The sequence below is a fragment of the Lithobates pipiens genome, unplaced genomic scaffold (genome assembly GCF_037356315.1).
Source record: "Lithobates pipiens isolate NorthernLeopardFrog02 unplaced genomic scaffold, aLitPip1_a1.2 Scaffold_18, whole genome shotgun sequence".
NCBI lineage: Eukaryota > Metazoa > Chordata > Amphibia > Anura > Ranidae > Lithobates > Lithobates pipiens.
In genome coordinates this window covers 216,822,764-216,846,521 of record NW_027507758.1, presented here as the reverse complement: position 1 = coordinate 216,846,521, position 23,758 = coordinate 216,822,764, and the positions used below count along the sequence as shown (strand labels likewise).

The following is a 23,758-nucleotide window of genomic DNA, read 5'->3' as shown; positions in this document are numbered from 1 at the left end:
TGTCCGGGGGGGGGGACGGGGGGAGGAGAAGGTTTTCCCTGTCGGGGGGGGGGGGGGGGGGGGGGGAAGGTTTCCCTGTCGCGGGCGGGGGGGGGGGGGGGGGGGGGGAAGGTTTTCCCTGTCCGGCGGGGGGGGAGGAGGAGAAGGTTTCCCTGTCGGCGGGAGGAGGAGAAGGTTTCCCTGTCGGCGGGGGGGGAGGAGAAGGTTTCCCTGTCTGGGGGGGAGGAGAAGGTTTCCCTGTCGCCGGGGGGCGGGGGGGGGGGAGAAGGTTTTCCCTGTCGCCGGGGGGGGGGGGGAGAGAAGGTTTCCCTGTCGCCGGGGGCGGGGAGGGGGAGAAGGTTTCCCTGTCGCCGGGGGGAGGAGGTTTCCCTGTCGCGGGGGGGGGGGGGGGGGGTGAGAGAAGGTTTCCCTGTCGCGGGGGGGGCGGGTGAGAGAAGGTTTCCCTGTCGCGGGGGTGGCGGGGGCGAGAAGGTTTCCCTGTCGCGAGGGGGGGCGGGGAGAGAAGGTTTCCCTGTCGTGGGGGGGGCGGGGGAGGCGGGGGAGAGAAGGTTTCCCTGTCGCGGGGGGGGCGGGGGAGAGAAGGTTTCCCTGTCGCGGGGGGGGGGGGGGGATGGGGCGGGGAGAGAAGTTTTCCCTGTCGCGGGGGGGGGGGGGGGGGGGGGGGGGGGGGGGGCGGGAGAGAAGTTTTCCCTGTCGCGGGGGGGGGGGGGGGGCGGGGGAGAGAAGGTTTCCCTGTCGCGGGGGGGGGGGGGGGGCGGGGAGAGAAGTTTTCCCTGTCGCGGGGGGGGGGGGGGGGGGGGCGGGGGGAGAGAAGGTTTCCCTGTCGCGGGGGAGAGAAGGTTTCCCTGTCGCGGGGGGGCGGGGGAGAGAAGGTTTCCCTGTCGCGGGGGGGGGGCGGGGGAGAAGAAGTTTTCCCTGTCGCGGGGGGGGGGGGGGGGGGGGGCGGGGGAGAGAAGGTTTTCCCTGTCGCGGGGGGCGGGGGAGAGAAGGTTTCCCTGTCGCGGGGGGGCGGGGGAGAGAAGGTTTCCCTGTCGCGGGGGGGGCGGGGCGGGGGAGAGAAGGTTTCCCTGTCGCGGGGGGGGGGGCGGGGGAGAGAAGGTTTCCCTGTCGCGGGGGGGGGGGGGGGGGCGGGGGAGAGAAGGTTTCCCTGTCGCGGGGGGGGGGGGGGGCGGGGGGAGAGAAGGTTTCCCTGTCGCGGGGGGGGGGGGGGGGGGCGCGGGGGAGAGAAGGTTTCCCTGTCGCGGGGGAGAGAAGGTTTCCCTGTCGCGGGGGGGGGGGGGGGCGGGGGAGAGAAGGTTTCCCTGTCGCGGGGGGGGGGGAGAAGGTTTCCCCTGTCGCGGGGGGGGGGGGGGGGGGAGAGAAGGTTTCCCCTGTCGCGGGGGGGGGGGGGGCGGGGGAGAGAAGGTTTCCCTGTCGCGGGGGAGAGAAGGTTTCCCTGTCGCGGGGGAGAGAAAGGTTTCCCTGTCGCGGGGGGGGGCGGGGGAGAGAAGGGTTCCCTGTCGTGGGGGGGGGGGGGGGGGCGCGCGAGAGAAGGCTTCCCTGTCGCGGGGGGGGGGGGGGTTATCAGAGAAGGTTTTCCCTGTCGCGGGGGGGGGGGGGGGGGGGGGGGAGGGAGAAGGTTTCCCTGTCGGGGGGGGGAAGAGAGGTTTCCCTGTCGCGGGGGGGGGGGGGGGGGGGAGAAGGCTTCCCTGTCGCGGGGGGGGGGGGGGGGAAGGCCTTCCCCTGTCGCGGGGGGGGGGGGGAAGAAGGTTTCCCCTGTCGCGGGGGGGGGGGGGAGGAGGAGGAGAGGAGAAGGTTTCCCTGTCGCCGGGGGGGGGGAGGGGAGAGAGAGGGTTTCCCTGTCGGGGGAGAGAGAGAGAGAGAGAGGCAGGGAGGGAGGGGTTTCCCTGTCCGGGGGGGGAGACGGAGACAAAGGTTTCTCTGTCTTGGGGGGGGTTGGAAGTTCTCGGGAAAGATGGAGTGGGATGGTCTCGCTTACCATGATATGCAGGTCCCTCATTTATGCCCATCTGGGCTCCCTCCAGCAGCACAGATGGGTGATCAGCATATCCCCAGGGAACACAGCTATGGCTTGACAATCTGGCAGCAATTGATGGGTACAGTGGCTGTGTTTGATAGCACAGTGGCGGCAATTTATGGGCACAGTGGTTGCGTTTGATGGGCACAGTGAGGCGTTTTCTGGGCATGGTGAGGTGGCGTTTGGGCACAGTGAGGTATTTTTTGGGCGCAGTGAGGCGGCGTTTTGCTGGGCGCAGTGAGGCGGCGTTTGCTGGGCGCAGTGAGGCGGCGTTTGCTGGGCGCAGTGAGGCGGCGTTTGCTGGGCGCAGTGAGGCGGCGTTTGCTGGGCGCAGTGAGGCGGCGTTTGCTTGGTGCAGTGAGGCAGCAATTTCTGGTCGCAGTGAGGCGTAATTTTTGGGCGCAGCGAGGTGGCAATTTTCTGGGTGCAGTGAGGTGGCGTTTGCTGGGCAAAGTGAGGCGGCGATTTCTGGGCACAGTGAGGCGGCATTTTTTGGGCGCAGTTAGGTGGCGATTTCTGGGCACAGTGAGGCGTATTTATTGGCAGAACAATGTACTGTATATGTAGTCAGTGCTATGCACGGGGCCCCCGCCCCCCCCCCTCAGCTCTGCCGCCCCCTCCAAGCTCTGCCGCCCCCTCCAAGCTCTGCCGCCCCCTCCAAGCTCTGGCCGCCCCCTCCAAGCTCTGCCGCCCCCTCCAAGCTCTGCCGCCCCCTCCCAAGCTCTGCCGCCCCCTCCAAGCTCTGCCGCCCCCTCCAAGCTCTGCCGCCCCCTCCAAGCTCTGCCGCCCCCTCCAAGCTCTGCCGCCCCCTCCAAGCTCCGCCGCCCCCTCCAAGCTCTGCCGCCCCCTCCAAGCTCCGCCGCCCCCTCCAAGCTCCGCTCTATCTCTCCCTCCCAGCAAGGTCTCCGCCCGCTTGAGTCCATAATTTTGGTCGACCGCTGAACAAATACCCTGCGCATGCGCTAATACAGCTTGAAGCCATAATTTTCTTGACCAGTGAAGAAAATCGTGGGGTGGGCGGGGCTGCTGCTGACGTTCTAACCATCTGTTAAGCTCTGCCCGCCCACCCGCAAGTCTCCGCCCACTTGAGGCTAGAATTTTTCTCCACCGTGAAAATAAATATACTGCGCATGAGCTGGTAATGTCAGGGGATTGGCACATGTGCGGTACAGGCCTGCCGTCAGCTGTTTCAGTGACGGGAGCCGCACCGGAAGTGACGGATCAGCGGTTTTCATAGGTCGCAGGAAATTTTTACAACACCGGCATTTCTGTTTTTAATTTGGTCATGAGTGGAAACTATAGTGCTAGCTATATGAGTAATAGTGGGTCTGGATCTGGCTTCCCTTCTCGATGGCCGGATCCTGTAACCTAATTAAAAATGGTATGGATGCCACAGATTTTGTATCTATTATATAATTCTTCAGTTGGGGCCAAAGCATTGGTTTCAATAAAAATTTATAGTATCTTAAGAGAGTTGGACTGGACTAATGGCTCGGCCAGAATTCCCTTGCGAACGTTGGTAACCTAGAGGGGCTAGCACTACCACATCTGAGAAGCTACTGCTTGGCGGCACAAATGCAGCATATGAACGGAAGTAACTTGCCAGTAGGAGAGTATACAAGACAAATGATACTGGCAAATACTTGTCACGATACGGTAGTACAGTGCAACCAGTGGTAAGAAGTTGGGACACTGTTTAAGGCCCTATTGGGATATAACTTGGTTTTCGGAATTCTCCCCTTTATTGTGTAATACAAACTTGAACTTAAGGCAATGGGGAAAATGGAAGAATGGGAACAAAGGGGCATCCATTGTTTGGTACAGCTGTATAGAGCAGGTAAACTGAAATCATTCCAAGAATTAAGGGAGGAATACGGTATCCGGAACCGATCCTTTTTATAGGTACTTACAGGTCAGACACCTCTTGGACGCACAGTTTGGGGGAGGGCATTGGAGTGGAGTGAGATGCCCTCCCTCCAAAGGGTGGTCAATGCCGGGACCACCAAGGGGTTGGTTTCCAACATGTATGGGTATATAGGAAAAGCAGAAATCGGGGGAGCAATGGTGTTGTATATTTAATTTGGGGCCCAGGGTCTTATTGTCACTTTCAGATTGTATCCCTCTTATTTCTGGTACATAGATCATATTATACTCCTTTTTTTAAAGATGCTTATGTTTGGAAGAAGATCGGATGCTAAATGCCCAAGATGTGGAGATAAAAAGGGAGACCTAGTGCATATGATCTGGAGATGCCCCAAACTACACAGATATTGGAGCAGGCTTGTTAAATTCTGTTTTTGTAATATCTCTAGCCTTGGAGGCTAAGAGTGTATATTGGGACATATAAAGAGGAATAGATTGCCGGGAGATATACAGACTGCAATAATCCGATGCATGTTTCAAGCAAGAAAGTTGATCGCGCAGACGTGGCATGCAATTGCCCCCCACCCTGACGTGTGGAGAATGGATGAATGCCATAAATCATACGATATGGAAGGAAAAATTCACAGAGAGTAAAAGGGGATGTATAGGGAAACAGAGAATGTGGAAACTATGGCTAGTGGTGGAGAAATCCCAGTTACATGGAGACAGATTTGACTGGGGAAGTGAATGCAGGATGGAATAAATGGTGGGAGTGAATGAGTGTATGGGGAATATGGGGAGGGAGGTTTGGGGGATAAGAGTAAGAAGAATTTATGTATTGTGTAAAAAGATGGAAAAAAAATTTGGGCTGATAAAAAAAAAAAAAAAAAGTATTAAACACAAAAGCTATCATTATTACATTGTAGCTTACCGATTCTTGGATGTGATGGCTATATTTTCCTTTTTTAGGCTTCCTTTCCTCTATTTTCATCTGGAGATCCAGCAAGCAAGTCTGTTTTTCTCAAGCAGAATGTATCCATTTGCATGAATGAGACAAACCACTTAACACTGGCAGGGGTGATTTAAAATTATCAGCTTTGTTTATGTAAAAAGCTTTATCCCCAAAAAAACTTTATCCCCAAAAAAACTTTGCTGTAAGTGTGAGCTGCAGTTTGGCTTCATTTTATTTTATATATCTAAATCTACTAATACCTTTAACCAGGGCTCGACAAAACCCGGGCGCCAGGTCGCATTTGCGACTAGAATTAGCGACCTGGCGCCTGGGGCAGCACAGCTGGGGGTTATCCTGTCTCTGTGGACCCCCCCCGCTCGATCGCGTCGGGCCGCGCCGCCGGCGGCTGGTAATTGAGCCCCCCGGCTTTGAGGCCTTCTGTGATCCTATGGTTCCTTCTGGAATCTGGCGCCCTCTTGTGGTGGCCGTTGAAATTACAACCAGCAATGCTAATAGAGCTATCTCCTTCCCTTTACTTAGAACCCCTAAGCATTATAATATGTGTGTGTATATATATATATATATATATATATATATATATATATATATATATGTATATATAATGTGTGTGTATATGTATGTATGTATGTATGTGTATGTGTATATATATATATATATATATATATATATATATATATATATATATAATTTATATATATTTTTTTTTTTTTTTTATATTCTAACACCCTAGAGATGGTGGTCATTGCAATACTGTCTGTCCCACCATATTTGCACAGCGGACTTACAAGCGCACTTTTTTTGGGGGAATAATAATTTATTTAATAAAAAAAAAAAAAGACAACAGTAAAGTTAGCCCAATTTTTTTTTTTTTTATATTGTGAAAGATAATGTTACGCCGAGTAAATCAATACCCAACATGTCATGCTTCAAATTTGCGCTGGCTCATGGAATGGTGACAAACTTTTAACCTTTAAAATCTCCATAGGCAAGGTTTAAAAAATTCTACAGGTTGCACGTTTTGAGTTACAGAGAAGGTCTAGGGCTAGAATTGCTCTCTCTACCGATCCTGGCGATACCTCACATGTATGGTTTGAACATTGCTTTCATATATACGTTCGCTTCTGCACGCAAGCTTGGCGGGACAGGGCGCATGTAAATATTTTTTTTTTCTTATTTTAACTTTTTTTATTTTTTTCACAGTTTAAAAAAAAAAAGTGTCACTTTTATTCCTATTACAAGGAATGTAAAAATCCCTTGTAATAGAAAAAAGCATGACAGGTCCTCTTATATATGAGATCTGGGGTCAGAGAGACCTCACATCTCATATTTACACTAAAATACAATTTTAAAAAAAATCGTCATTTGAAAAAAATAAAACAAATAAAATGTCCCTCTAAGAGCTATGGGCAATGACTTGGAGACAGGTGGGGGGCTGGGGGCTATCTTCCCCTCATTCGTCTCCATGTCAGGCCAGGGACAGGTCCAGATCGCCGTCACGGACCTGGCTCCTAACTTTTTTAGCTGGCTCCTAGATTCCAAGCAAATTTGTCAACCCCTGCCTTTAACACTACCCACCCCAAACTGACAGTGCTGCTGTCTGCTGTGCCTCCTGTTCTCATGCTTCCTGGGTTGTCTCTCCCTAATACTGGTGGTGTGTTACTGGTCAGATCTACTGGTATAAATGGAGAATTAGGCCAAAGAAAAAACTGATGCAGCCATCACACCCAATGATTGGTTTTGGGTTTAATACCGCTTTAATGCTACCTTGGTGTATCAAAGTATCAATTGCTGTAAAAAAAAAAAAAAAAAAGTTAGGGTCCTTTCACACGGGGCGGATTAGTTCTGATCCGCCCCGTGGATGTCCGTTTGCTCAGCGGGGATCACTCCGCCGATCCCCGCTGAGCAGGGAGATGACAGCTCCGTCTCTGCACACTGCGCAGGGACGGACCTGTCACAGCGCCGCTCTCCCCTATGGGAGATCGGATGACGACGGACCGCAGTGCCCGTCGTCACCCGATCCGATCCGCAGACGGATGGAAAAATAGCTTTTTCCTCCGTTACACTTTTTCGGATCGGAGCGGGTCGGATGTCAGCGGACATGTCACCGCTGACATCCGACGCTCCATAGACCTCTATGGAGCACCCGTTCAGGTCCGCCTGAAAAACTGACAGGCGGGCCTGAACGGGACGTCAGTGTGAAAGAGGCCTTAGATTTTTTTTTTGTGGTTAGAAAGGTGAGACAATTTCTCTTTGAACGTAGTTTGTACACCTGTGGGTCATACTTTTGTTGATGTGTTTGTGTATGGGTTATGTTTTCTATTTAAATATTTTGGCCTAATTTTATGTTTTTTAAAATATTTAGTTTTATGAATTTGACCAGAAGTCTGAGTAGGCCCCTGTGGTTAATCAGAGATGGCATCTTCCTTATGCAGATATAACAGGTCTAAATAGATTCCTGATGTTGTCAACATATTGAGAGAGTGATAAAGGTCATGGAATTCCCATTCAACACACTACAACACATTGCCACAGTTGGCATGAACCCATAGGAGCACTACTGGTTCTCTCAAAGTTGCAAGGAGATTGATGATCATGCACATTGATTTCCTTCCTCGGCATCTTGAGGTGAAATGCTGACAATGAAGCAAGGCAGCAGGAGAGTATGACCACCCTGATAACTTCTATTGAAAGCGCAGAGGCCCAGGTAAAACTTATAACAAGGTCATGGCTCCTACTGTAGCCTCAAGGTTGTTTTTACCCTTGATTGTGAGAGGTATAGTCCTGACATGGTCCACAGCCTTGAATATCAAAGGAATCAAAGATGCTCTATTGGCAAAACATGTAGCGGCAGTAACACTGTCATATCCATTCTGTGTCGTTGCATTGCTTCCGGTCCTGGCCTTTGGCATGCATGCAGTTCCATAGAAGAGAGTGGTGGGGGGAAGTACAGACTGTGTGTATTGGTGCAGAAAAACTGGGCACCGTGTAATGTGAGCATGCATTGTTTTAAACATTATGGATACTTTTTACTTATTTACGAAGTACTGCACTATGATGGCATTTATTTTTTTCTGGTGAGCATTGTTCATAGTCTGAGGGGAAATTGCAGTAATACCGGGCAAGAAGTCTCTAAAGAGGGATTACCACCAGCTTGCCCAAGTATCTGGAGAGTGCATCCGAGCCTTTGGATTAAGCGCTTATGACCTTCCTTTTTTTGTTAAGGGGTCATAAACTTGTAGTGAGTGCATTTGGAGTGGCACGTGGTGGAGAACTGGTGTAATAAGAAGGGAAGAGACTTTTTTTTTAATGACAAAAAGCACCTTTTTTCTCTAGTCGTCTGTCCAGGACAGCAATAGCGATATATAGGCTCCACCTCCAGAGTCAGGAAACACAATTTATATCTTTAAAGGGCGGCTTCCGTCCCTTCCCCCTCAGTCTTTTTTGTGTTTCCTCCACTGGAGGAGGAGGCTGGATTGGAGCAGTGGGAGAGCCCATAAGAGACAGAGAAGGAGGTCTGTGTACCTGAGAGGTGACGGACATCTGAGGTCCCCCAGTCGGGTTGACGGCAGCTACGAACTCCTTCTGAAATCCCGGGAAGGGCTGGCGTTTGGGTTTCGGATTTGGTGCGAGTCAGGCGGGGGGTGAACACAGGCATCGAGTTCTGGCCTGTGGAACACAGGAGGCGGACAGGAGACTTCCAGCGATCCGTGTCACACGGTGAGCGTGGATGGTGGAACCTTGATGGCTATTTTAAAAAGCGCCAGCCACATAACGAATGCACTGCACCACAGGTGAAGGGAAGAGCCTCCAGGCAGTCGGGCAAGCTTCCAAATGGACATGGGTGCAGCGGAATGTGGCAGTGGAGCCGAACCAGCTCAGGTAGGCAAACACAGAGGTGTCTTGTACCTATGGGGCTGGGGGGGTGATGGACTAATCAATGCAAAGGCATTTTGAAATGGTCCAGGTGTGGTTCCCCTCCCCCTCTCTTTTTAAACAGGATCCGGACTAGCGTGTCTTGCGAATCCTGTTAGTGGCTAGTGGGGTGCACATACGTGTTTGGTGAAGGCATCCTATTTTTTGGCTTGGGTTACGCTGATGTTAGCTTGTCTGTTTCCCTTCTTTTCTTCTCTCCTTCTCTTGTCTTAGGCCTTGCCCAAAGAACCAGAGAGGTCAGGAGGGAAGAAGAGGTGTCCATTATGTATGAGCAAGTTGAAGGAAGGATGGGTTAAACCCCTTTGTAAAACCTGTATAGACAAATTAGTCTATAAGGAGGCTACAGGGGCCTGTAAAGAACTCATTTCTGGGGTACAGAAAGAAATGAAGTCCATCAAGCCAATGCTAGCGAACCTTGAGACCCCAAAACCAGCCGCAATTCCCCCTGCTTCCACCCCAGAGGAGGGTGATGAATCGGGGGAAGAGGAATTAGATTCTCTGGATGGCCTAAGTGAGACGGCATCATCCAGAGATGTTCCAACTCAAGGGACAAGCTCTCCCAGATACAGGCTCTCACTGGAGGAGGTTGATGCCTTATTGGGGGTGATTTATGAGACGCTCAAATTTAAAGAGGAGCAGGTCTCTCTGTCCTTACATGACAGGATGTATCAGACCTTGAAGATTCAGCTAGGGTTTTTTCAGGTTAATAGCACAATGATAGATTCTATTAATAGAGTGGGTGGAACCAGAGAAAAAACAAATTTTTTCCTAAAAGTATGGAGAAGAGATTCCCCTTCAGTGAGGATCCCACTTGCGTCTGGAACAAAGTCCCTAAGGTGGATGCAACCTTTTCCCAGTGTGCAAAATCAAGAGACCTCGCCTTTGAGGACATGGGTGTCCTCAAGGAATCCATGGACAAAAGGATGGAGGTACTGCTGAAAAGGTCATGGGAAATAACCATGACCAATTTAAAACCTGCAATGGCCACAACAATAGTGGCTCGCAATTTGGAGGTCTGGCTGGAACAGTTGCAAGGGCATTTGGAAGAAGGAACCTCAAGGAAGGAAATCCTGGATTCCCTTCCTATGCTGCATAAAGTAGCAGGCTACATGGCCGACGCCTCTGCGGAGTCGGTCAAACTGTCAGCTAGGACCGCTGCCTGCGTAAATGCATCTCGCAGAGCACTTTGGTTAAAGTCTTGGTCAGCTTCCCGTGGTATTCCCTTTGAAGGAGACCTTTTGTTCGGGCAGGATCTTGAGAAGGTTCTGGATTGCTCTGTGGACAAGAAGGCCTTTCCTGTTAAAACCTAAAAAGGCACCAGGAAAACGCTTTTTTCGTCCCCCAAAGGCAGGGACAGTCACAAGGACAGACCTCTAAGGGGTCAGCTCCTAAAAAAAAAAAAAAAAACAGTGGACGGGGGGAAAACAGGCAATCTTTTTCCTCTTCTAAAAAAAAAAAAAAAAACACTAAGTCCCAGTGACTTGGTTCCCGTGGGCGGAAGATTGGGGCAGTTCCTCTCACAGTGGGAAAAACTACCCCAAATACCTTTTTTTTATTCTGAGGATCATCAGGGAGGGTTACAAAATACAGTTCAAACACACCCCACCTACGAGGATGTGTCTGACCAAGCCTCCCAAAGATCCTCAGAAAGCGACGGCCTTGCTGTCGCAAATTTGCGATTTGATAGACCAGAGGATTCTAGTACCAGTCCCAACACAGGAGATAAACCAGGTTAATTTTGAATCTAGAGTTACTAAACAATTGGGTAACGTACAAAAATTCCGGATGGAAACAATTTTTACAGTAAGGTCAATACTTCCTCCAAATTGTTTCATGGCCTCCCTCGATCTGAGGGACGCCTACCTACACATCCCCATTCACGAGAACTCTCAAAAATATTTGAGAATAGCGATTCAGTGGGGAAGGCAGACCTGATACTTTCAGTTAAGGGCCCTGCCATTCAGTCTTTCTTCCTCCCCCAGGATATTTACCAAGGTCCTGGCAGAAGCATTGGCTCCCCTGAGACTGAAAGGAGTCGCGGTCATACCATACTTGGACGACCTTTTATTCTTCACCCCCTCAAAACTCCAACTGCAGGGAGACCTGAGGGTAGCCTTCTCCTGTCTAAAAAGACTGGGATGGTTAATAAACGAAGAAAAATCGCACTTGACACCGGCACAGGCCATACATTATCTGGGTTTCCTGGTAGACTTGTTGACACTCTTCCTCACAGAGGAAAAAGCAGAAAAGGTGAAGGCGACGGCAACATTTTTGCAAAACAATCAGGCAATTTCCCTCCGCTCAGCTATGTCGGGATTGGGCCTGTTAGTGTCAGCAATTCCTGCAGTTCCTTGGGCAAAGGCCCATTTCAGGTGCCTTCAGGCCAACATCCTGAGCAGCTGGGACGGAGCACAAGAATCCCTGGACAGGATTATCCACCTATCCTCAATGACCAGAAGGTCTCTGTGGTGGTGGAGGAAAGAGAAGCTAGTACGGGGTCTATGGTGGTCTCTTCCAGTGTCTGTCCGCATCACTACGGATGGCCATACTAGGGGCTGGGGGGCCCATTTGGGGTTGAAAATAGCCCAAGGACGCTGGGGGAAGGCACAGTCCCAGAGGTCAGCCAATTGGAGAGAGTTGCAGGCAATCTGGGAAGCATTAAGAGCATTTGCCAGGGATCTGAGGGGACAGTGTGGTGGCAGTCTCATATCTAAACAAACAGGGAGGAATGAGATGCCCGTCCTTGATCAGGCTAACAAGTACGATCTAGTACTGGGCCGAGGAAGACCTACAGTCTGTCTCGGCAGTCCATCTGAAAGGGATGGACAACCACCTGGCGGATTTTCTGAGTCGACACCAAGTGTGCGAATCAGAATGGTCCCTGAACAGGGAAATCTTCCAGCTGATAGTGCAGAAATGGGGTCTCCCGGAGGTGGACTTGTTCGCCAGGATAATGAACACCCAGGTCCCAGTGTACTTCTCGCTAGAGAGGGAAGCAGGGGCAAAAGGGATAGAAGCTTTTGCACAAAGTTGGGCGTTTCGCACTTGCTACACCTTTCCTCCATTCAAACTAATTCCTCTAGTCCTGAGGAAATTTCTTCAGGAATAATATTGGTGGTTCCCTATTGGCCAAAGGGACCGTGGTTCTCAATGCTGCTAGGCCTGACAGACGAGCCTCCCCTCATGCTGCCTGAGAGGGAAGATCTGCTGTCCTAGGACCCAGTTCTGTTGCCACAAATACAAACCCTGACGTTATCGGCCTGGTATCTGAAGAGAGCCTCTTGAAGTCTAAGGGACTCTCGGACAGGGTGATTAAAAACACTCCTTTCTAGTAACCCAAGCAATTTATGTTAAGTTTTGGAAGGCTTTTGTTCATGGTTGGACACTAAAAAAGTGTCTGAGTATCCCGGCAGTTTTGGAGTTCTTACAAGATGGCGTGGATAAAGGACTGGCCATTAGTACCTTGAAGGTACAAGTTGCGGCCCTGTCTGTTTGTTTGTTTTTTTTTTTTTTTTTTTTTTTTAAGCAACCCCTGGCGTTAGACCTGCTAGTTAGCAGGTTCTTTAAGGGGTTAGCCAGAATTAAACCTGTTCCTTTCAAGATTTTACCCAAATGGGACCTGTCAATTGTACTACAGGGATGGGTAAAAAGGTCACAGGAAGAAGAGCCCTCCTTGAAATGGATCACGTTCAAAACAGTATTCCTAGTGGCTATTTCCACAGCTAGACGCATTAGCGAGCTTCAGGCACTTTCTGTGAAAGAGCCATTTTTGTACATTTTTGAAGACAGGCTGGTGCTGCGCACAGACCCTGGATTTTTGCCCAAAGCAGTGACAAAATTCCCCAGAACACAGGAAATGATTTTACCTTTGTTCTGTGGGTCCCCCACTAATCCTAGGGAGGTAGAATTCCACCAACTGGATGTGAGAGCCTGTGTCTTACAATATCTGGAGATGTCAAACGGCATTAGAAAATCAAATGCACTATTTGTTTTACATGCGGGTAAAAAATTGGGGTCACAAGCTTCGAAGAACACAATTGCAAGGTGGATCAAACAGGCTATTGTGGAAGCTTACAAAGTTATGAAAACGCAATGTCCTTTTTTCCCCCCATGGCTCACTCTACACGGGCACGATCGACCTCCTAGGCAGAGCGAGCTGGAGCGACACCAGAACGAGCAGCAATCTGGTCAAACTACTCGACTTTCATGAAGCATTATAGATTGGACCTTATCTCAGAGCAACACCAGGCGTTTGGGAGAAAGGTCCTTCAAGCGGTAAACCCCACCCCACCCCCCTCCCCCCCAATCTGGTAAGTTCTCGTTGATCCTCTCTAGTGCTGTTCTGGACAGACGACTAGAGAAAACGAGAGTTAGACTTGCCGGTAACTCTGTTTCTAGGAGTCGTCCAGGACAGCAGGGATTTCCCCCCTATATGCTGTTATAATGTTGGACAAGTGTTTTTGTTGTTACAGAAGCCGTTCCGGGGAAGTTCTTGGTTACAAGACTGAGGGGGAAGGGTCAGAAGCCACCCTTTAAAGATTTGGTTTGTGTTTTCTGCCACTGGAGGTGGAGCCTATATGTCTCTAGTGCTGTCCTGGATGACTCCTAGAAACAGAGTTACCGGCAAGTCTAACTCTAGCTTTTCACACTATGGTGAGGGACTTTCATTGTTAAACTGGAAAAAGAGAGGTGCCCCCCCCCCCCAAGAAAAAAAAATACTGTAGCTGCTGACTTCTAATTAGGGTTGCACTGCTACTGAGCATTTGCATGAGTACTTGTACTCGTGCGAATGCTCTGATGCTTAATCTGATGCCTGGGCAGCTTCACAGATGGTCGGTGTGGCTGTGGGGGCAGTTACAAGTGCCTTTCTCCCTGTCTAGCTTAAAATAAAGCAGCTGACAGCTGCTTTTCCTCCTCTCCCTCCTGCAGCTTTCAGCTGCTTTATTGAAAGCTATACAGGGAGATCGGTTCTTGTAACTGCCCCCCACCACCGCACCAATGACCCCTGACTGTCCCGTGTCCTCTTCTGGCTCTCCGGGTCCTCTGTGGCCTCCTCCGGTCCCTTCTGTCCCAAATCTGTCAAGGAGCCATTAAATATGTAATTTACTGGCTCGCTCCTTTTCTGACTGAAAGCGGGAGTAGAACTGCTGATGTGTTTTTTTTTTTTTTTTTTTTCCAGACCTGTAAGGCAAAAGGCATAATGAGCTAGTATGCACCGCATACATTGACACTCCCAGCCGTCCGCATAGGGCAGTGTGAACTGCCGGCGGGAGGTGTGCGATGCGGGTAAACGCCGCGGATTCGCGGCGTTCCTGCATCGCTATAGTGTGAACCCGGCCATACAGTGATCAGAGCTATCAGAATTCACTGATTACTGTGTAAATGTCACTGGCAGGACAGGGGTTAACACTAGGGGGAGATCAAGGGGTTAAATGTGCTCCCTAGTTAGTGTTTCTAAACTGACTTGATAAAAGCTGTATTTCCATATGCTGTAGGAGTAAAAGACTACCTTGTCAATGTGCTAAAGTTGTTTTGTTGTCCATTTACAACCAAGTTGTTATGCTAAGTGTATGCCAAGCCAAAATATTTTTACCAGTTTTGGTTAGGGTGGGGGCTGCTGTCCAGGACTCCATTACAGATTTTTCCTTTTACTTTGTCCTGCCAAGAAGAAGCTTTCTAGTTTTGTTCTAATCCTGTTCTAGAAAGAAACTTGGGCTAGGTTAAGCGTAGCTGTATTTTCTGATGACTGTTTTCTTCTTTTCTGCTCCCTTCTCCTATTTTCTGGACTCCAAATGTATTTCCCCCTTTTGTAGCACTTTTGAAATTCGAATACTTTTTTTTTCTTTTCCAGATGTGTGTGCTAAGGATGATACGTGTAATTCACTCAGTTGAAAAAATTGAAAAAATTTTACTGTTCCACAATTGCAAGACACATACAGAGCTGAACAGGTAAGCCAAATGCTTTTACTTTTTGCTTTTTTCTTTTGTTTTTCTTTTGGTAAAAGATACCTTTGTACTTTTGACGTAACTGTTATTACCAGTGTTCATATAACAGAACATCTGGATAGCAGTGACTATACCATGATTTCATTTAATGTTGGCTGTAAGCAACAAGCAATTACTGGAAATGTAAATGCACTTAAAGTGGATGTAAACGCGGGAAAAAAAAGGCTTGTAACTTGTACAGTATAGGATTTCATATAATCTGTGCCCAGTCATGCCATGAAGAGTTAATCAGCTCTGAGCAATCCTATCTTTTTTCAGTGGGATAAAAAGGAACAGACAGAGAAATACCAGTCAGCCTTAGAGAGGCATTATGTGTGATTCTCATATTTCTTCTCCAGCTCTCCCAGGATTGGCTGCTCCACACCTCAGCATGATTGGGCATGCTGAAGTCATGTGGCTACTTTTCTGGATTTTGACTGGATGTTAGTGTTCATAGCAGAAGTTCAGTGTAAGAAATACACAGAAGAAAATTCATGTTGACAAGGAGTGTAGAGGTGGGCGGGTTGTCTACTGACATCACAACTCCACCCACTGAGCTCCAGACAACAGACCCACCCACAGAATCTTTAGTTTTTTCGGGTCTCATAACAGACAGAGGGGAGACATTTGACAGGTAAGGATACATGCAGGAGACATGTACATCCTTTATAGAAGACCACTGTGGTAGTAGTTTAGAAAGGATGAGAGTGGGTTTACATCCACTTAAACATTAAGACAGCACATTTTCCAAGGATGAGGGCTGCTCTCCAAGACTTAGCCCTTGTACACACGCTCGGACATTCCGATAACCAAATCCGACGGATTTTGTCCGAAACTGTTGCATACACACAGTCGGACAAAGTTGTCAGAAAATCCGATTGTACGTAAAGTGATGACGTTATTTCGTTATGACAGGACTACGTTCAGGCTAGTAGCCAATAGCTTTGGTTTAGGAATTTGATCTGAGCATGCATGGCACTTTGTCCAATCGGAATTCTCTACACATGATCGTACAAAGTCTGATCGGATCATGTTGTCGGAAAATTTTATAGCCTAGTTGGAAAACTTGGTCTGTCGGATACTCCGACAGGAACAGTCCAATGGAGCCCACACACAGTCGGATTATCCGACAACATGGTCCGATCGAACACCTTCTGTCGGAATGTCCGACCGTGTGTTCAAGGGCTTAGACTGGGAGAGAATATTGGCATCAGTGGACACAGAACAGACATGGGAATTCTTCAAAAAGACTGTATGTGAACAATAGTATATTGCCATGGGCAATAGGTTTTATTTTTACCCTTTTAAAAACGTATGTGGCTCACAGCCAAGGATAAAAAAAAGCTATAAAAAAAAGACGAGCTTTTAAAAAAAATATACAAATGAAGGAGCGCTGTCACTGTTTAAATGTTACAAGGAGTATAGCAGAATATGTAAAGAGGAAATCGGGGATGCAAAAATTGAACATGAACAACTGATTGCAAACGATAGTAGGACAAACCCCATTTTGTAAAGGGCCTATATTCTCAGCCCTGACCCTTTTTTTTTTTTTTTTAACTACTTCTGGAAAGGCTCACGCCCAGATACGTCTGCAAGTTGAAGAGGGGTGTCGTTATGGCAGCAGCTAGCTACCATAACTACAGGATCCTCTTTTTCAATGAGCGTTCCGGTTTCAGATAAAAGTGGTCTCTGAGGCAGATGCACCGCAAGATCACTTTTATCAGCGTCGGGAGATGGGGGGGGGGGGGCCCCCCTCCGGCCGCTCTCCGGGGCCCTCCGCTGCTACCAACCGCTCCTCTCCCTGGCTTGGTATGGAGACGAGTGAGGGGAAGATGGGCCCCTATCCGTTTCTATGCCATTGCAGGGTGGAAGGGACGATAAAAGGTTACTTCTGCCCATAGCTCTTAAAGCAACATTTTCAACTTTTTTTTATTTATTTATTTTTTATTGCATTTTAGTATAAATTTGAGATCCGAGATCTTTTTGTCCCAAGATCTCATATTTAAGAGGTCCTTTCATGCTTTTTTTTTTCTATTACAAGGGGTGTTTACATTCCTTGTAATAGGAATAAAAGTGACAAAATGTTATTTTTTTTAATAGTAATAACCGTGTGTAAAAAAAGTAAAATAAATAAAAAAAGTCTTTAAAACGTACCTGGTCCCGCTAAGATGGCATGCAGAAGCTAACACATATTTGAGCAGCGCACGTGTATGAAAACTGTGTTTTCATCCCACACATGTGAGATATTGCCACGATCGGTAGGGTGAGAGCAATAATTCTAGCCCTAGACTTCCTCTGTACCTCAAAACATGCAAACTGCAGAATTTGTTTTTTAAAAACGTCGCCTGTGGAGATTTTTAAGGGTAAAAGTTTGTCACCATTCCACAAACGAGCGCAATTTTGAAGTGTGACTTGTTGGGTATCAATTTACTCCGCGTAACATTATCATCTTTCACAATATAAAAAAAAAAATTTCAGGAATACTACCGGTACATTGAGCCACACCAGAAAGGCAGAGGGAGATTAGGGAAGTAAACAAGTTGCTGAAGACCTGGTGTAGTAAGGAGGGGTTTGGATTCCTGGAGTACTGGGACGACTTCTCAGTCGATAACCGGTACTATAGAAGGGACAGACTGCACCAAAATGAGAAGGGTGCAGACCAGCTGGGAATGAAGATGGCCGAAAAGTAAGAGGGGTTTTTAAACTAGGTGAATGGGGGGGTCCAGAGGTAGAGATGGTCAGCGTGGAACATATTCCAGAGGGTAGTATTGGGGGCATTAGTGGTAGGTTGACCAAAGCACATAAACCCATGGTTAGTATAGTAGCAAGTCCTAGTTGCAATATCAAAACACCCAATAAACGGATAATATGCAACTGCTCTAAACTACATGGCATGTTCACCAATGCCAGGAGCCTAGCGGACAAGATGGGTGAACTAGAAATACTATTGTACAAGGAGGATTTGGATTTTGTGGGAATTTAAGAGACCTGGTTCAACAGCTCTCATGATTGGCTGGCAAACATTCAAGGGTATACCCTTTATCGCAAGGATAGAGAGGGCAAAAAAGGGGGAGGGGTATGCCTATATATCAAGAATAATGTACAAGTGATTGTGAGAGAAGATATCACTAAGGGAGCTGGGGAGGAGGTGGAATCCTTATGGGTAGAGCTCCAAAGGGATGAAGCTAAGGGGAAAATAATACTGGGAGCATGCTATAGACCCCCTAACCTAAGGGAGGAAGGGGAGACAGATCTCCTATCACAATTTTGGATTAGCAGCAAGTATGAGAAGTGTTATTATAATGGGGGATTTTAATTATCCAGACATAGACTGGGCGGAGGGAACCATGCATTCATCTAAGGCTCGCCAGTTCACAAATCATGCAGGCCAATTTTATGGATCGGATGGTAGACGCACCAACTAGAAATAAAGCGTTACTGGATCTACTGATTACCAATAATACAGACCTGATCACGGATGTGGAAATAAGGGGCAATTTAGGGAACAACGATCACAGGTCAATTGACTTCCGTATAAATCACACAAATGGGAAACCTAAAGGGAATACAAAGACTGAATTTTCAAAAAAATACAAGGTTGAGGGATCATCAGCATTCAGACTTGATAAAGAATGCAACAAGAAATGTAAGGGTGCAATAAGGACGGCTAAGATAGAACATGACAGACACATAGTGGAGGAGAGCAAAAAAAATCACAAATTCTTTCAGTATATAAACAGTAAAAAAGAGAGGACAGACCATATTGGCCCCATAAAGAATGAAGGACATCTGGTTACAAAGGATGGGGAGATGGCCAAGGTGTTGAATTTATCCTTCACCTCAGTCTTCACGGGGGAGGGGGGGGGTTTCAGTAACCAAAACTGCAGGGTTTATCCTCATGACACATCACAGGGAGCACCTCCATGGTTAACAGAGGACAGAATTAAAATTAGACTTGGGAAACTTGACACTAATAAATCACCGGGACCAGATGGCTTGCAATGGAGGGTACTTGGGGAACTCAGTCAAGTAATTGCCAGACCATTGTTCCTAATTTTTACTTACGGTCTACTGACTGGCATGGTACCAGCTGATTGGAGAAAAACCAATGTAGCACCAATATTTTAAAAGGGCCCAAAATACATCCCTGGGAATTACAGACCAGTTAGCCTAACATCAATAGTATGTATAATCTTGGAGGGGATGATGAGGGACTATATGCAAGATTTTAGTAATGAAAACGGTATCATTAGCAGTAATCCGCATGGATTCATGAAGAATCGTTCTTGCCAAACCAATCTACTAAACTCCTATGAGGAGGTGAGTTGCCATCTAGCTAAAGGAAGGCCCGTAGATGTGGTGTATCTGGATTTTGCAAAAGTATTTGACACAGTTCCCCATAAACGTTTACTGTACAAAATAAGGTCCGTTGGCATGGACCATAGGGTGAGTCCATGGATTGAAAACTACAAGGACGAGTTCAGAGGGTAGTGATAAATGGTGAGTACTCGGAATGGTCAGGGGTGGGTAGTGGGGTCCCCCAGGGTTCTGTGCTGGGACCAATCTGATTTAACTTGTTCATAAACGACCTGGATGATAGGGTAAACAGTTCAATCTTTATATTTGCGCACAATACTAAGCAGGGCAGTAACTTCTCCGCAGGATGTGGAAACCTTGCAAAAATACCTGAAAAAATTAATGGGGTGGGCAACTACATGGCAAATGAGGTTCAATGTAAAATAATGCATTTGGGTGGCAAAAATATGAATGCAATCTATATGCTGGGGGGAGAACCTCTAGGGGAATCCAGGATGGAAAAGGACCTTGGTGTCCTAGTAGATGATAGGCTCAGTAATGGTATGCAATGCCAAGCTGCTGCTAACAAAGCAAACAGAATATTTGCATGCATTAAAAAGGGATCATCTCCAGAGCTAAAACAATAATTCTCCCACTCTACAAGACTCTGGTCCGGCTGCACCTGGAGTATGCTGTCCAGTTCTGGGCACCAGTCCTCAGGAAGGATGTACTGGAAATAGAGCGAGTACAAAGAAGGACAACAAAGCTAATAAAGGGTCTGGAGGATATTGGTTATGAGGAAAGGTTGTGAGCACTGAACTTATTCTCTCTGGGGAAGATTTTTAAAGGCAGAGTATCTGTTTGGGACTTTATATGAGGTAAAGACCATTTAGGTCATATAGCTCCATCCCTATCTATTGGAAACCTCATAAGGGAAAAGGGGCAAGGGGAAAATTTAGGACTTTATATGAAGCATGCAGTCTCCAGGGATAACCAACTATCAATAATATAATTGCTTAAATACGTACATTGGGACCATATTCGATAAAAATACATAAATAAATGATGGTGGTACTGTAACCTCTGGATAGAATCTGGAATAAGCCTGAGCATATATGTAATACACAATCTCAGAGAAAACCTACTATCAATGGTAATAATGTAGTTCTAGTTATTATAATACAGTAGGACCATAAATAGTATAATAGAAGCAATTTTTAATAGTGGTAATAAAACCCATAAATTCATCCATATACACATACATATTAGACATTTACATATCAAACAGTATTTGCAATGCTGGTAAAGATCTCCAAACTTGCTGGTCCGCCATAAATGTATTAGGAAAGAGACCCTGGTTAAGGTATCTCAATCCTATACCACAAGATTAAATATAATATATAAATCCATACACGGCTTCAAATAGCTCGACTCGTTTTATGGTTTGGTAGTACCACTCATCAGGCGCAAGCACGTGGTAACAATCTGGAATGAGATGCATAATTGTCCAATAATTGACATATAGCAGAAGAAATGGTAAACAACTGTAGGGTGGGGCCAGTCTCATAGTAGTACTTATAAACAGTTCTGCTGTGTATGAAAGGCATGGCCAAACGCTGGACAGCAAGAGCCCATCGGTAACGTCTGACACGGGAGCTGAGGGGGCGTGTAGAAAGAGGCGACCCAGGCAGGTTACAGTACCCCTCTCATTTATTTGTTTTATGGAATATGGTTCCAATGTACATATTTAAGCAATTATATAATTGATAGTTGGTTATCCCTGGAGACTGCATGCTTCATATAAAGTCCCAATTTTTTCCCTTGCCCCTTTTCCCTCTCTGGAGAAGAGACGCTTGAGAGGGGATATGATTTCAATATACGAATACCATACTGGTGGCCCCACAATAGGGATAAAACTTTTTGCAAAAGGGAGTTTAACAAGACTCATGGCCACTCATTAAAATTAGAAGAAAAGAGCTTTAACCTTAAACTACGTAGAGGGTTCTTTACTGTAAGAGCGCCAAGGATGTGGAATTCCCTTCCACAGGCGGTGGTCTCAGTGGGGGGGCATTGATAGTTTCAAGAAACTATTAGATTACCACCTGAACGACCGCAACATACAGGTATATAAAATGTAATACTGACATATAATCACACACATAGGTTGGACTTGTGTCTTTTTTCAACCTCACCTACTATGCAACTATGTAAGAAAGCACATCTGCCCCACCGCTGTAAACCCCTTGCACATCTGCCCCACTGCTGTATCCCCATACTTTTCTGTCTCACTACTGAATCACCTTCACATCTGTCCTAACACTGAAGCTATCTGCTCATCTGGCCTGACGCTGAATTCCCCCCCCCCCCCCCATCTAGCCCAGCCCCAACGCTCACCCCCCGCTCTGGCCCAATGCTGAATCCAACCCCATCCCCCCACTCATCTGGCCCAACGCTTCCTGAATGTATGGAGTAATGTTGATCCAAGGAATATATTATTGCCTGCCAGAGGATCAGGAAGGAACTTTCCCCCTTCTGTAGCAAATTGGATCATGCTTTCCTGGAATTTTTCACCTTCCTCTGGATCAACTGTTGGGTGTAGAATGTATATGTGTATGTATGTGTATATGTATATGTATATGTATATGTATATGTATATATATATATATATATATATATATATATATGTGTGTATATATATATATATATATATATATATATATATATATATATATATATATATATATATATATATATATATATATATATATATATAATATAATATAATTTGGGGTTGAACTAGATAGACTTGTCTTTTTATCAACCTGACTAACTGACTATGCAACTGTGGTGATGTAAATGGATATAGTTAAACTAGCGCCATTAAGCTGGAGTAGCGAGTAATCAGCTACTTAGTTGAAATAGTCCAGATACAGTTTGTAAGGGCGCTCTGAACTTCAGGACCAAGCAAAAACAGATGTCTTTATGAACCAGAAAGTCTGTAATAGGGTATCTTCCACACTTAGGGCTGCATTTATGGAGAGAAGCAATCTCTGAATAGGAAACAGAAAAACAAAGAAAAGGCGTCTCTCAGTGTAGAATTAAAAGCTGTTTAATTTACCCAAAAAGGGTTAAAAACACTTACAAGATATGTAGACTGGCAGAGCATATCATTAATATCCATGTAGGTGGTCCGGCATGAATGCAGTGGACACTGGCATATACCAGTTCTTTAGGCTGTGTGTGTCCAGTAGCAGGGAGGTCCAGGGGATGCCAACAGGAAAAACAGAAGGGAGCTCCAAGAGAACTGACAGACCAGCCCGCAATCAGTCTCAAAACACGAGGATCCCAGAAGTGACGTCAGTGGCAGGAGACAATAACCAGCAACCAGCATGGACAACAAACGGGAAGCAGTCATCAGAGGCACGCATTTCGGAACATCTCATTGGTTCCTTTATCAACCTGATGACTGTGTGTGTATGGGACTAATTTATACTACCTGGGCGGACCTTAGGGGCGGGAATATGTAAATGGCGTGTTATCACAATATAAAGGTATAGCACAGGAGGAGAAACGGAAACAAAATCCCTATCCAAACAAAAAAATATATGTGATTTCATACAGAACAACAACAAATAAGCGACATTTAAAAATAAATATAAACATAAAATGAAAATGAGAATCGATATTTTTACACAATCTTCAACAATGCTTAAGACTAGGCATATATATGACTGAAGGGGATCCACCTCATTCTTTGGTTCCCCATCCGGTAGCCCCCTCTCCCCTTTCTCCTTCCCGTACCCATTTAAATACTGGTGCCTGTGATGGTGCTGCATCTTTTGATGTTGCTAGTGGAGTATTACCTGTTCCATCAGTTTCCTGCATTAGTGTCGCTAGGTAACTAGTTATTTTTTTAGGTTCACCGCCAGGTTTTTATAGCGCTAGGTACCCCGATATACTACCCAATAATGGTTTTAACCCCCTGATTGCCCCTAATTAACCCTTTCACCCCCTTTTGCCAGTGTCACTAAGCGATCGTTTTTCTGATCGCTGCATTAGTGTCACTGGTGCCGCTAAGTAGCTAGTTATTTTTTTAGGTTCACCGCCAGGTTTTTATAGCTCTAGGTACCCCGATATACTACCCAATAATGGTTTTAACCCCCTGATTGCCCCTAGTTAACCCTTTCACCAGCAATCACCGTATAAGTGTCACTGGTGACGCTGGTTAGCCAGTTAGTTATTTCGGTTCCCCGTCAGGTTTTTATATAGCGCCAGGGACCCCCATATACTACCTAATAAAAATTTGAACCCCCTGATTGCCCCTAGTTAACCCTTTCACCAGTGATCACTGTAGAAGTGTTACGGGTGACTCTGGTTAGTTTGCTTTTTATAGCATCAGGGCACTCCCCATTTATTACCCAATAAAGGTTTAACCCCCTGATCACCCGGCGGGTGATATCAATTAGGTTTTAGGGTCAGGGTCTGCGTCGCCCCAGACAGCGCTAGGTTAGTGCCAGTACCGCTAACACCCACGCGCAAAGCATACACCTCCCTTAGTGGTATAGTCTGAACAGATCAATATCTGATCTGATCAGATCTATACTAGCGTCCCCAGCAGTTTAGGGTTCCAAAAAAAACGCATTGTTAGCGGGATCAGCCCAGATACCTGCTAGCACCTGCATTCTGCCCAG

At 46.9% G+C, this 23,758-nt stretch overlaps 1 protein-coding gene across 3 annotated transcripts in view; it reads left to right on the top strand.

The window, feature by feature from the left end:
- Positions 1 to 23,758, top strand: part of COG2 (component of oligomeric golgi complex 2) — a 442,013-nt gene that overhangs the window by 81,771 nt on the left and 336,484 nt on the right. For 2 of the 3 annotated variants that reach the window (XM_077486570.1, XM_077486569.1), the window contains exon 5: positions 14,638 to 14,735. In XM_077486570.1, coding sequence (XP_077342696.1) covers positions 14,638 to 14,735 — 98 coding nt within the window. Of the gene's footprint in view, positions 1 to 7,434; positions 7,558 to 14,637; positions 14,736 to 23,758 lie in introns of those variants that run through there. The other variant, XM_077486571.1, reaches the window with a different exon arrangement.